The following is a 12,956-nucleotide window of genomic DNA, read 5'->3' as shown; positions in this document are numbered from 1 at the left end:
GTTGCTAATTGGATGGAAATTTAGCTATTGTGAACATTTATTTACTTGATTATTAGATAGGCCTATATGGTATGAGCTTAAACTCTGTCTTATGTTCATAATAATGGTAAACCGAGCAGAAGTTCATAACTGTATCCTTTATTCACCTAAATGATTAACTTATTCTCAGGGTAAAAGGAAGCATCAGTTACTGCTGTAACATATTTATCCAGGCTATAGATGAAAATGAACGAACAAGACAGTAATATTGGTTTGCCTATATGCTTTTATTACAACAAAACATAGGCCTACAAAAGGTGCACAATCAATGAAAGTGAATGAAATAAATACACTGAATTACATATTGAATTATATTAAGTTTGTGCTTGTGAACTTAGCACCAACAATATTAAATACTTATTCTAATCTTTGGAAATGGAAAGTCATAGGGTTTGGCCGGGGTAGACCATCATTGTAAATAAGAATTTGTTCTTAACTGACTTGCCTAGTTAAATAAAATAGGCTACTTCAAAGTACCAAAGACAATTTCATACAAAAACGTTTCATTCGGTAGCCTAATGGCTTCAGAGAAAAGCATATATGGTCTTGTCATTTTCAGCCTTTACAATTCTGTTTTACCATTGTGTTTATGTTTGGTCACCACCAAATTATGACATGCAAGTGAGAAGAAATCGACATTTAGGCCTTGTTGGCTATTATAGAATGCATAGGCTGCATTTACACAGGCAGCCCAATTTTGATATTTTGTTTCCCCAGTAACTGGTCTTTTGACTAATCAGATCAGCTCTGGAAAAGATCTGATGAGATTGGTTAAAAGACCAATTAGTTAAAAAAAAAGCTCAGAATTGGGCTGCCTGTGTAAACAACGTTATATTCCTGCTAGTTTATTCTTACAATGAGTGTTTCTTTTTACAATATGTGGAGAAAAAAACAACTTTTATATCCAACTTTCCAGAAATTGACCAAATGTATTTTTACAATGTGTGGAGAAAAAAAACAGTTACATCCAACTTTCCTCAAATTAACCAAATTCACATCCTATCTTCCTAATGGTGTGCTGCCATCTAGGACCACATGGTAAAATCACGTGGAAAACTAGTAGGCTGTATGGGGACTAGGGAGTGAGCTTCAGAAAATGTATATTTAAACCATTTTTACCATAGTTCACACATTGTATAGCCCGTACCGACTGGTAAACAGGATTATAGAATTGCCTTCAGAGACGGGTAAAGTTTCTCGTAAATAAACCAGAGGGCTGGTAAATATCTTATTCGGATTAAGGGATGCCGAATTCAGCAACGGGAGATCAACGTGTACAGGTCTCCCAGTGTGAAAAGGCTATATTCCTGCTTGCTCCAACTTCAAACTGGACCTGCCAGTCTTCTACATTCTAAATACTGTAGCGTAGGCTCGTGGACAGCAACGCCCTCTCTCTGATCAATCAGGTGCAGCAGCAGCTGATTACTTTTTTCCAACGAAGTCCTCATCAAATGATGTAGCATGACATCATGGCAAGGTCTCGTAGGTCCTCATCGGTCATACAATCTGTAAGGGGAGAATAAATATGTAGGCATATGAAAAAAAAACTATAAATAGTAGGCTTCTTTGCATAGCCACGGGAAGTAAAAAATAATCTGGAGGGAAAAAAACAGATATATACAGTGCCTTGCTAAAGTATTCATCACCCTTGGTGTTTTTCCTATTTTGTTGCATTACAACCTGTAATTTAAATGACTTTTATTTTGGATTTCATGTAATGGACATAAACAAAATAGTCCAAATTGGTGAAGTGAAATGAAAAAAAAACTTGTTAAAAAAAATATTAAAAAACAAAAAACAGAAAAGTGGTGTGTGCATATGTATTCACTCCCTTTGCTATGAAGCCCCTAAATAAGATCTGGTGCAACCAATTATCTTCAGAAGTCACATAATTAGTTAAATAAAGTCCAGCTGTGTGCAATCTAAGTGTCACATGATCTCAGTATATATACACACCTGTTCTGAAAGGCCCCAGATTCTGCAACACCACTAAGCAAGGGGCACCACCAAGCAAGTGGCACCATGAAGATCAAGGAGCTCTCCAAACAGGTCAGGGACAAAGTTGTGGAGAAGTACAGATCAGGGTTGGGTTATAAAAAAATATCCGAAACTTTGAACATCCCACAGAGCACCATTAAATCCATTATTAAAACATGGAAAGAATATGGCACCACAACAAACCTGCCAAGAGAGGGCCGCCCACCAAAACTCACAGACCAGGCAAGGAGGGCATTAATCAGAGAGGAAACAAAGAGGCCAAAGATAACCCTGAAGGAGCTGGAAAGCTCCACAGTGGAGATTGGAGTATCTGTCCATAGGACCACTTTAAGCCATACACTCCACAGAGCTGGGCTTTACGGAAGAGTGGCCAGAAAAAAAGCCATTGCTTCATTTTTTTTTTTAAATAAGCAAACAGATTTGGTGTTTTCCAAAAGGCATGTGGGAGACTCCCCAAACATATGGAAGGTACGCTGGTCAGATGAGACAAAAATTTAGCTTTTTGGCCACCAAGGAAAACGCTATGTCTGGCACAAACCCAACACCTCTCACCACCCAGAGAACACCATCCCATGGAAAAACATACCCACAGCATGATGCTGCCACCACCGTGCTTCACTGTGGGTATGTTTTTCCATCGGCAAGGACTGAGAAACTGGTCAGAATTGAAGGAATGATGGATGGCGCTAAATACAGGGAAATTGTCTTGTCTTGGAATGGCCTAGTCAATGCCTAGACCTCAATCCAATTGAGAATCTGTGGTATGACTTAAAGATTGCTGTACACCAGTGGAACCCATCCAACTTGAAGGAGCTGGAGCAGTTTGGCCTTGAATAATGGGCAAAAATCCCAGTGGCTAGATGTGCCAAGCTTATAGAGACAGACCCCAAGAGACTTGCAGCTGTAATTGCTGCAAAAGGTGTCTCTACAAAGTAATTATGCATGCTCAAGTTGTTTTTTGTCTTATTTCTTGCTCGTTTGACAATAACAAATATTTAGCATTTTCAAAGTGGTAGGCATGTTGTGTAAATCAAATGATACAACCCCCCCCAAAAAATCTATTTTAATTCCAGGTTGTCAGGCAACAAAATAGGAAAAATTCCAAGGGGTGAATACTTTCACATGCCACTGTATATACAGTACCAGTCAAAAGTTGACACCTACCCATTCAATGGTTTTTCTTTATTTTTCTATTTTCTACATTGTAGAATAATAGTTTAAACAAACTATGAAATAACACATATGGAATCAATTAGTAACCAAAACAGTGTTTAACAAATCCAAAGATATTTTATATTTGAGATTCTTCAAAGTAGCCACCCTTTGCCTTGATGACAGCTTTGCACACTCTTGGCATTCTCTCAACCAGCTTCATGAGGAATGCTTTTACAGTCTTGAAGGACTAAAAATAAAGAAAACCCTGGAATGAGTAGGTGTGTCTAAACTTTTGACTGGTACTGTATATATTTCACAAAAGTAGGCCTTTAATAGTCCTGTATTAGCGGACACATACAGATATCTGCAGCGCAGGCAACCCCGCTATGCTTCTTTGGGTAGGTATAGAATATAATAACTTAAGTAGTGAAAATGCCATAACAGTAGCCATAGGCTATAAATAGAAACGAATTGAATATGAGAAGTCATGTTTTATTATCGTGAAAACTAAATTACAGTACTGCAATAGAATAGAACAATTTACCCGCTCTCCCTTGGTCATGATTCCGAGTTAATTTGCCCCAGACGCGCCTCAGCGAACGGCGGAACCTTCCAACTATGGAACCCGAAGAAGAGTCCCTTTCCTCGGCTGAGTTCTCATGAGAAGTCTCATCATCCTCCTCATCTTCACTATCCTCCTCGTCGTCTGTCATGCTTAGCACGCCAGATAACACCATGCGCTCAAGAATACCTTCGTCTACCCGAAGCGCTGCCCTCACTTTACCCGAGACCGACGTTGTGTACCGGCACAGTGGGCAAACAATTGTCTTGTCCTGCAGCGAACATTCCTTCCTGGATTCCACTTCACATACCGAGGGTCGAGAAAGAGTCACGATACAGCTCTCACAAAAGCTGTGCTTACACTGTAACTCACGAGGACACCGACGATCCGTGTTGTAGCTTCTGTAACAAATTCCGCACTCATGTTCTGAACACATTTTTGTTTCTCTTTGGGTGCTGTTTCATTCAACGTGAATGAACTATCGGAATGATGAGACTATGATGCTACAGTGTGTTTTGGTTCTTTTAGAGGGGGAAGTGCGTGGGAGGAAGGGATCTCACTTGGCAGCTTGCTGTTAACAGATGACTAATCGTTTAAAATACAATGATGTCATCAAAGAGAGAGGCAACTCCCACATAGGGTCATCACTTGTTAACTGTTAACACAGCCGCAAAGCCAAATTAACTACAAAGACATAAGGTTAGCAGTGTGGTTAGGGTTTACAATCACATTTTAATAAGGTAAATGGTAGAAATGGGTGGGGTTTAGCCATAATTATGACTTTGTGCCTGTGTTAACTTGTGACAACCCTCACATTGTTGAGCCATAACCCTTCTCCCACTCTTTATCCACACTTCCTTTATACTGTATATATAATACAGTTAGTGGGCCATTGTCTGTCTGATATTATCACAAACATTTCCCAGATATAATAGAGAACCATAAATGTAAGACAAAGTGCTTGAGTCAGGGTTTCCTGTCTTGTGAAATACAGTGATTTTGATATTATTCTGCATCAAGCTGGCCCCTGTCTGGATGTCTTTCTGTTGGGAGAGGAGAGACCGGGGAAGATACTAGTGAAAGTCTTTATAGAATTCCAGATCCCTTGGTAAAATCCCTCTGCGCTTTTTCTTGATGACATCAGACTACTTTGTAACGGCACCAAACCGGACAGAACAGGAGTGAGCCATGACTAGCCTGGTTGCTGTCTCTGTTCAGCTATTACATTAAACTCCTTGCCACGACCTGTCATTTCCCAAAGACAGGAGTGGGGAGTGGAACGTTAGCTAGAAAGACTGTTACCCAGACTAAACCATGACTGCAAGGAGATCAGACTGACACAACTGCCTATGCTATCCCATAGCCTATCTGATAATACCATAACCCATAAATAAACCCACATCAGTCACGTATGACCCATCTCATTTGATATGCCCTTGATCAGCTTAATAAACTTTGATATTAAACAAGCTGATAGTTTATACCATGTGCTCTGCAAGAATCTGTTATGAAAACACAACAACAGATGCTATTGTATATGTTTCTGTAGGCCCTCCGTAATCCCTCTACTGGCTTTTCCCTTCCCAGCACCTCCCTCTTCCTGACACTCTCCGGGGTTTGTTGGGTCAAAGACGTAACAACAGTCTTCTGCCTCCACAGTAATCCTCCAGACAAAGCCCTGGACCTATCAGGTGACCCGGGAACTCTTTTCATGGAGATTTCCTCCTCCTCCTACAGTCAAAGCAAAGAGTAACATGATCTTGGGAAGGATGAGACATCTGAAAGAATCTAGAGAGTACTCTTTGATGTGTTGTGTCCTCCGGAACCCTTTTCCTCTGTGCTTAACACTTGTAGATTTACTTACTGTATAAGGGGATCCTGTATGTAGTTATGTTAAGAACAAAACAGTTTAGAACTTGTACTGAACAGAAAAAGAGGCATAGGGCCGGTTTCCCAGACCCAGATAAAGCATATTCCTTGACCAGAAAACATTTCAATGGAGATTCTCACAAACTGTACACTTTACTTTCCTTTACATTCGCTTTCTCATTCCCATTCCTGTTTCCAGTTCAACCCCATAAAATAACCAAATGACACACTGTTTGACCTTTCTCATGGGAAGTACCTAGATTCCCCCATTTGAAATAACACCCACATGGGTTCATGTCTATTTTGAAAGTGAGTCATCCTATAGTGAGTGAAAGATTGCAACATCCAGTCTTGCACGTACAGTATGATGACTCAATAAGATACGACCTCATGAACTGTCATACATCACCACCACGCCACCTTGGGTTTCTTCACTGTACCCAAACCAAAAACTGATTGAACGCGCTGCTCAGTCATGTTTCGAGCCATGTCATCATGGAATGCTCTGCCACCAGAGGTTAATCAGGCAAAAAACAAGTTTAGCTTTAAAAAATGGATAAAAAAAAAACCATTGCTTTTCTCAAACATGGCTTTCGGACAAGATACCCCCCATGGCTATCCAACTCAATGGATTCTCCTTTCAGTGAGTGGAGAGGTCAGTGGAGTCAGGGAAATGAAGAGCGGTCTGCCTCTTCATCAACAACAAATGGTGTGCTGACTAGAGCGTAGTGGAACTCTCGACCCATTGTTCACCCGTCTTGGAATACCTGATGGTCAAATGCCGACTCTACCTCTCGAGGGAGTTTTCAGCTGTTATCATGACTGTTGTATACATTTCACCTCAGGACGAGAAAAATAACAATCAGGAACTTAACGAACTGTAAGAGACTATAAACAAGCAGGAAAACTTGCGACGCGGAGGCTGCTTCTTTGCGATTTTAATTCTGCGCCATTAAGACACGTGATGCCCTATTTTCATCAACACGTCCCCTTCGCCCTTAGGGGTGATAAAGACCACTGTTACTCTACCACAAGCAAGCACACAAGGCCCTTCCAAGTCCCCCATTTGGTAAATTAGATTATGACTCCGTATTCCTGCTTCCTGTTTACAAGCAGAAGTTCAAAACAGGAAGTACCCGTGACTCGCTCCTTTGATAAATGGTCATCAGAATCAGAGATTATGCTAAAGGACTGCTTTGTTAGAGTTTATTGGAAACTGTTACTCTACCACAAGCAAGCATACAAGGCCCCCCCCCCCACATTCGGCAAATTATATCATGACTCCGTACTCCTGCATCCTGTTTACAAGCAGAAGCTCAAACAGGAAGTAACCATGACTCGCTCTGTTGAGAAATGGTCATCAGAATCAGAGATTAAGCTACAGGACATCTTTGCTCGGGCTGACTGGAATATGTTCAGAGTCTCTGCTGATAAAATCAACAAGCTTACGACCTTCGTCACCGGCTTCATTAGGAAATGCATCAACGTGAAGGTTCGCTGCTTTCCCAATCAAAAGCCCTGGATTAAGACCGAGGCTGGCACTAAGCTAAAGGACAGGGCTACCACACCCAGGGCTATCTCAAACAACCCTGAGGCTACGGCTGAGGACAGGGGCCAAAGGAAGACCCAACCGTGATCTGCCCAATGATACCTCTCTAGCAGTTGAAGTCAATACATTTTTATGCACAAATCGACAATAACAACACCGTGCCATGCGTGAGGGACCCTACCGACCCAGAGGACTGGGTGATCTCGCTCTCCGAGGCCGATGTGAGTAAGGTCTTTAATCAGGTCAACATTCGCAAGGCCTCGGGGCCGGACTTGTATTCCAGGGTGTGTTCTCAGAGCATGCGCAGAACAGCTGACAGGCATATTCACAGTCATTTTCAACCTCTCATTAGCCCAGTCTGTAATCGCCAAGTCTTAAGGTTACCCCCATCATTCCTGTTCCCAAGAACATTATAGCTTCATGAAACAATAACTACCGCCCTGTAGCACTCACACCTGTAATAATGAAGTGCTTTGAAAGGCTGGTTATAGTGCACATCAACTTCTTCATCCTAGACACCCTAAACCCACTCCAATTTGCTTACTGCCCAACAGATCCATAGACAACGCAATCTCAATTGCTCTCCACATGTCCTCACCCACCTAGATAATCACCTTGGACTTAAAATGGTTCACACACACACACAGTCTGTTGAAAAGGTTCAGCATGGTCCCTCAAATCCTCAATAAGTTTTATAGTTGCACCATTGAGAGCATTTTGACTGGCTGTATCACTGCTACAGAGGGTGGTGCGGACAGCCCAGTACATCACGGGGCTGATCTCCCTACCATCCAGGACCTCTATATAAAGCAGTATGAAAGGAAGGCCGGGAAAATCATTAAAGCCACCCAAGCCATAGACCCATCATACTCAACTCTGGACCTCGAAGCCAGTTCCACCCCATTTTTTCATTGTTCCCTCTAATCAGGAACTGATTTAGACCTGGGACACCAGGTGTGTACAATTTATTATCAGGTAGAACAGAAAACAAGCAGGCTCCGGACCTCATAGGGTAAGAGTTGAATACCCTGCCATAGACTGTTCTCTCTGCTTCTGCACGGTAAGCGGTACCAGTGCATAAAGTCTGACACAAACAGGCTCCTGAACAGCTTCTATCTCCAAGCTATAAGACTGCTAAATAGCTAACAGAATGGCTACACAGACTATCTGAGCTGATCTTTGTATTACATTTTGCACACTCACAGGACTCTACACACTCACGCACACTGACACACCAACACACACGCTTAATTTGCTCACAAACACATCATATGCACACACATTTTTACTGACTCTACACGCACACACTCACATACAAATCATCATATCTGTTTATCATATATCTTGATGCTTAGTCACCTTACCCCTATACATATCTACTTCTATCACTCCCGTATCCTTGCACATTGTAAATATGTGTTTTTTATCTCCCTTATGTTATTTTTTGTACTATATTGATATTGATTACTGCATTGTTGGGTTTAGAGCTTGCAAGAAGGCCATTTCACTGTACTTGTGCACGTGACATTGAAATTTGAATTGTCTGCACCCCGTGATTTAATTACTGGTGTCCCCCAGGGCTCGGTTCCAGGCCCTCATCTTTTTTCTCTATATACCAAGTCACTCGGCTCGGCAGGTAGCCTAGCAGTTAGAGCGTTGGGCCAGTAACCAAAAGGTCGCTGGTTCAAATACCTGTGCTTACAAGGTGAAAAATCTGGCGACGTGCCCTTGAGCAAGGCACTTAACCCTAATTTGCTCCAGGGGCGCCATACTACTACGGCTGACCCTGTAAAGACAACACATTTCACTGCACCTATCTGGCGTATGTGACAATAAATAAGTTCCATGGTCTCTCCTATCATTACTATGCAGATGACTTTCAACTACTTTTCTCATTCCCCCCTTCTGACACCCAGGTGGCGAAACGCATCTCTGCGTGCCTGGCAGATACCTCAGCTTTGATGTCGGCCCACCACCTCAAGCTCAACATCAACAAGACGGAGCTGCTCTTCCTCTTGGGGAAGGCCTGCCCGCTCCAAGATCTCTTCATCACAGTCGACAACTCCACAGTGTCAACCACCCAGAGTGCAAAGAACCTTGGCGTGACTCTGTTGACGTCCAGAGTCAGGATCTGATCAGGATCTGATGTTTGCACATCCTGGACCCTGTTGTCCAGGAACTGCAAACATCAAAACAGTGACTCGCTCCTGCAGGTTCATCCGTAGAGTACGACCTTTCCTCACACAGAAGCAGCGCGGGTCCAAATCCAGGCACTCGTCATATCAGGTCTGGACTACTGCAACTCTTTGTTAGCTGGGCTCCCTGCCTGTGCCATCAAACCTTTGCAACTTATCCAGAATGCCGCAGCCCGCCTGGTGTTCAACCTTCCCAAGTTCTCCCATGTCACCCCACTCTCCACTGGCTTCCAGTCGAAGCTCACATCCACTACAATACCATGGTGCTTGCCTATGGAGCAGCAAGGGGAACTGCCCCTCCCTAACTTCAGGTTATGCTCAAACCCTACGTCCCAAGCTGAACACTCAGTTCTGCCACCTCTGGTCTCCCTGCGGAGGTCAGCTCCCGCTCAGCCCAGTCAAAGCTCTTCTCTGTCCTGGCACCCTAATGGTGTAACCAGCTTCCCCCTGATGCTACGACAGAAGAGTCCCCATCCATCATCCAAAAACGTCTGAAATCCTACCTCGTCAAAGAGTATCTTAAATAAGACATCTCAGTCTTATTCCCCCCCTCCCCCAAAAATAAATAAACCTTGTATTTTCTACTAGCACTGCTGATAACTTCTTTATTTAGGAAAAATGTACTTACTATGACTGTGATATGTGGTTATCTCACCTAGTTATCTTAAGATGGATGCACTAACTGTAAGTCGCTCTGGATTAGAGCGTCTTCTAAATGACTCAAATGTCAATCGTTCAGGGATTTCTTGTATTGCTTGTTAAACAAAATCACGTACTCTAAAAATAATATAATTTCCCTTTTTTTTTTTGAGCATCCAATATATGGATTATTTATATTATACAGTCTTTTTTTTATCAAGGATTCCAATAATTATGTGTCAGACTGTATATTAATATGTATATGTGAATAGTGTGTAAATATTAATGTATAATTGTAACATATTCACACACACAAATCATACCACAGTGCGCGTGCACAGACACACACGCTAACACGCACACACAATATTTGTGAAATGGGCAAAGGGTGATCTGTTCATGTCCTGTTTTTGGCTACCTATTTTATTTATTTATTTAACTAGGCAAGTCAGTTAAGAACAAATTCTTATTTACAATGACGGCCTACCCCGGCCAAACCCTAACCCGGACCAATTGTATGCCGCCCTATGGGACTCCCAATCACGGCCGTTTCTGATACAGCCTGGAATCGAACCAGGGTCTGTAGTGACGCCTCTAACACTGAGATGCAGTGCCTTAGACAACTGCGCTATTCGGGAGCCCAACTGCCGACCTAACTTCCTGCATCTGTATCGGGACCTTATTTGGCTGCATGCAGTACATGCATGATCAGAGACATGTTTTTCTGTAGATAATTCACAGAGGATGTTAACATATGGGTGGCGCAGTGGTCTAGGGCACTGCATCGCAGTGCTAGCTGCGCCACCAGAGTCTCTGGGTTCGCGCCCAGGCTGGGCTGGGATCGCGCCCAGGCTCTGTCGCAGCCGGCCGCAACCGGGAGATCCGTGGGGCGACGCACAATTGGCATAGCGTCGTCTGGGTTAGGGAGGGTTTGGCCGGTAGGGATATCCTTGTCTCAGTATGTAAAAAAAATATATATATATATATATAAAAAAATGTTATAAAAATGTATGCACTCTACTGTAAGTCGCTCTGGATAAGAGCGTCTGCTCTTGGCCGGTAGGGATATCCTTGTCTCAGTATGTAAAAATGTAATAAAATGTATGCACTCTACTGTAAGTCGCTCTGGATAAGAGCGTCTGCTAAATGACTAAAATGTAAATGTAAATGTAATAGGTTTCCTAGGGTCTTACAGACGTACAGATAGAAGGCAAGACATTATGTGAGTTCCATGAGACCAGCACCAGTCACTCAACTATTTATCAGGTTGCTGCTTTTTGAACTACCAAAATCATAAACAAATTAATTCCGCTCTTGATGGAACATCCACAGCAATTTGACTCACAACAGTATGTCTTATGCTGTCATTCTGAATAACCTGTACATTGACAAAGACAATGTAAATACAAATACTGTACTGTCAGAACAGTGAGAAGTGTCAGGGTTAGAGGAGGTGGCTACTACCTATTACGTGTCCCTGGTTACTAGTTACCACCACGTCACCTGGAGATGAATTCATTAATGTCAGGGCAACCAGGAGACAACCCTGGGTCCAGTAGGAGAGATGAGAAGACGTCAAGGGATGGGTAAAGCAAGGGAGGGGAGGAGATACAGGGTGAAGAATAGAAAGGGAGAGTAAGCGAGCCAGCAAAGATAAGAGGGAGACAGGTAGATTTGATGTTTACTGTACATGGTGGACAGAAAAGGAGGAAGATATGTATTATGGCTTAGTGAGAACTTTGGTATTGAGCGGTGATCCGAGGGGTGTGTGACTGTGTGTGTGAGGAGGTAAGTCTTTCTTATCTTCCGCCCACACTACATAGTGATGAAGTGGCAGTGAGTTTCACACCCATGGTGTTTTGATATCAACTGACATACATAGATAAAGTAGCAATATATTAATACACAGGCTATCATAACCGTTATATGACACCATAAAGTAGGCCTATGTATTATTTGTTTGGCTTTTAAACTATAGCAGCATGTATTTAAGTTAATCGCAGGATTTGCTGTGATTAATTGCGGTTAATCACAAATTCAGAACTTTTTTATTTAACTAGGCAAGTCAGTTAAGAACAAATTCTTATTTACAATGACGGCCTAGGAACAGTGGGTTAACTGCCTTGTTCTGGGGCAGAAGGGCAGATTTTTACCTTGTCAGCTCGGGGATTCGATCTTTCGGTTACTGGCCCAACGCTCTAACCACTAGGCTACCTGCCGCCCCGACATGCTCAAATTAAGCTGTAGTTTAAGATTTTTCATACAAAAAACATTACAAGAATATTGTCTTAATTTGGTCTAAAGTAATGGTTAGGTAAATTAGGTAAATTAAGAAAGCACACGTTAACTTCAATCTCATCTTATTTTTTACATTGCATTGTTATTTTTAGTTGCATAGATCAGTGGTTCCCAACCTTTTTGGGTACTGTACCCTAAAACACTTTGACCTGCCTGTAGTACCCCCTCATGCTTGTGCGACCGGAGTGATTCATAGATTCATAGGTGTAAATTTGACAAAATCTGGGTTTATGCACCCAGTGAAGTTTGGCAGACTTGTTTTCAATGTCAGGGAAGTAGGAGTTGAACTCACTGTTGAGTTTGGATAAATGTGAGCGTACTATTTGCACCATAGGAGCACTGTAAAAGGTTTGGTGTCATGCTGCTGGAAACTACTTATTAACCCCATCTTCACGTTTCCTCTCCCAGAGTTTGATCTTCTTCATGAATCCACTCACTTTGTCATACATGTTTAGAATGTGTGTCTTTACCAGGGGCGCAACTTTCACTAGGGACGGGGGACATTATGAAATTGCATTTTTGTCCTCCCCAGTTTTATCATTGGAATGTGATATCTCCCGGGTGGCGCAGTGGTCTAGGGCACTGCATCGCAGTGCTAGCTGCGCCACCAGAGTCTCTGGGTTCGCGCCCAGGCTGGGCTGAGTTCGCGCCC

The 12,956-nt window shown here is 42.6% G+C and overlaps 1 protein-coding gene across 1 annotated transcript; it reads right to left on the bottom strand.

The window, feature by feature from the left end:
* Positions 1–247: 247 nt before the first annotated feature.
* On the bottom strand, positions 248–4,306 carry LOC139534543 (E3 ubiquitin-protein ligase RNF186). The gene is made up of 2 exons (XM_071333747.1): positions 3,737–4,306; positions 248–1,545 (listed from the first exon to the last, which is right to left on the bottom strand). Exons 1-2 carry the CDS (start codon positions 4,188–4,190, stop codon positions 1,487–1,489), a joined length of 513 nt encoding a protein of 170 aa, XP_071189848.1. The 5' UTR covers positions 4,191–4,306; the 3' UTR covers positions 248–1,486.
* Between the last annotated feature and the right edge of the window lie 8,650 nt (positions 4,307–12,956).

Source organism: Salvelinus alpinus, chromosome 11, assembly GCF_045679555.1.
Source record: "Salvelinus alpinus chromosome 11, SLU_Salpinus.1, whole genome shotgun sequence".
Classification (NCBI taxonomy): Eukaryota; Metazoa; Chordata; class Actinopteri; order Salmoniformes; family Salmonidae; genus Salvelinus; species Salvelinus alpinus.
This window is presented reverse-complemented; position numbering and strand designations above follow the sequence as displayed.

What these genes read in the sequence shown, in the direction of transcription:
- LOC139534543 (XM_071333747.1), bottom strand. Translation starts at nt 4,190, where the DNA reads ATGTGTTCAGAACATGAGTGCGGAATTTGTTACAGAAGCTACAACACG. An exon ending in TCATGACCAAGGGAGAGCGG is followed by an intron (nt 1,546 to 3,736) that starts GTAAATTGTTCT and finishes CTCCCCTTACAG; the next exon opens with ATTGTATGACCGATGAGGAC.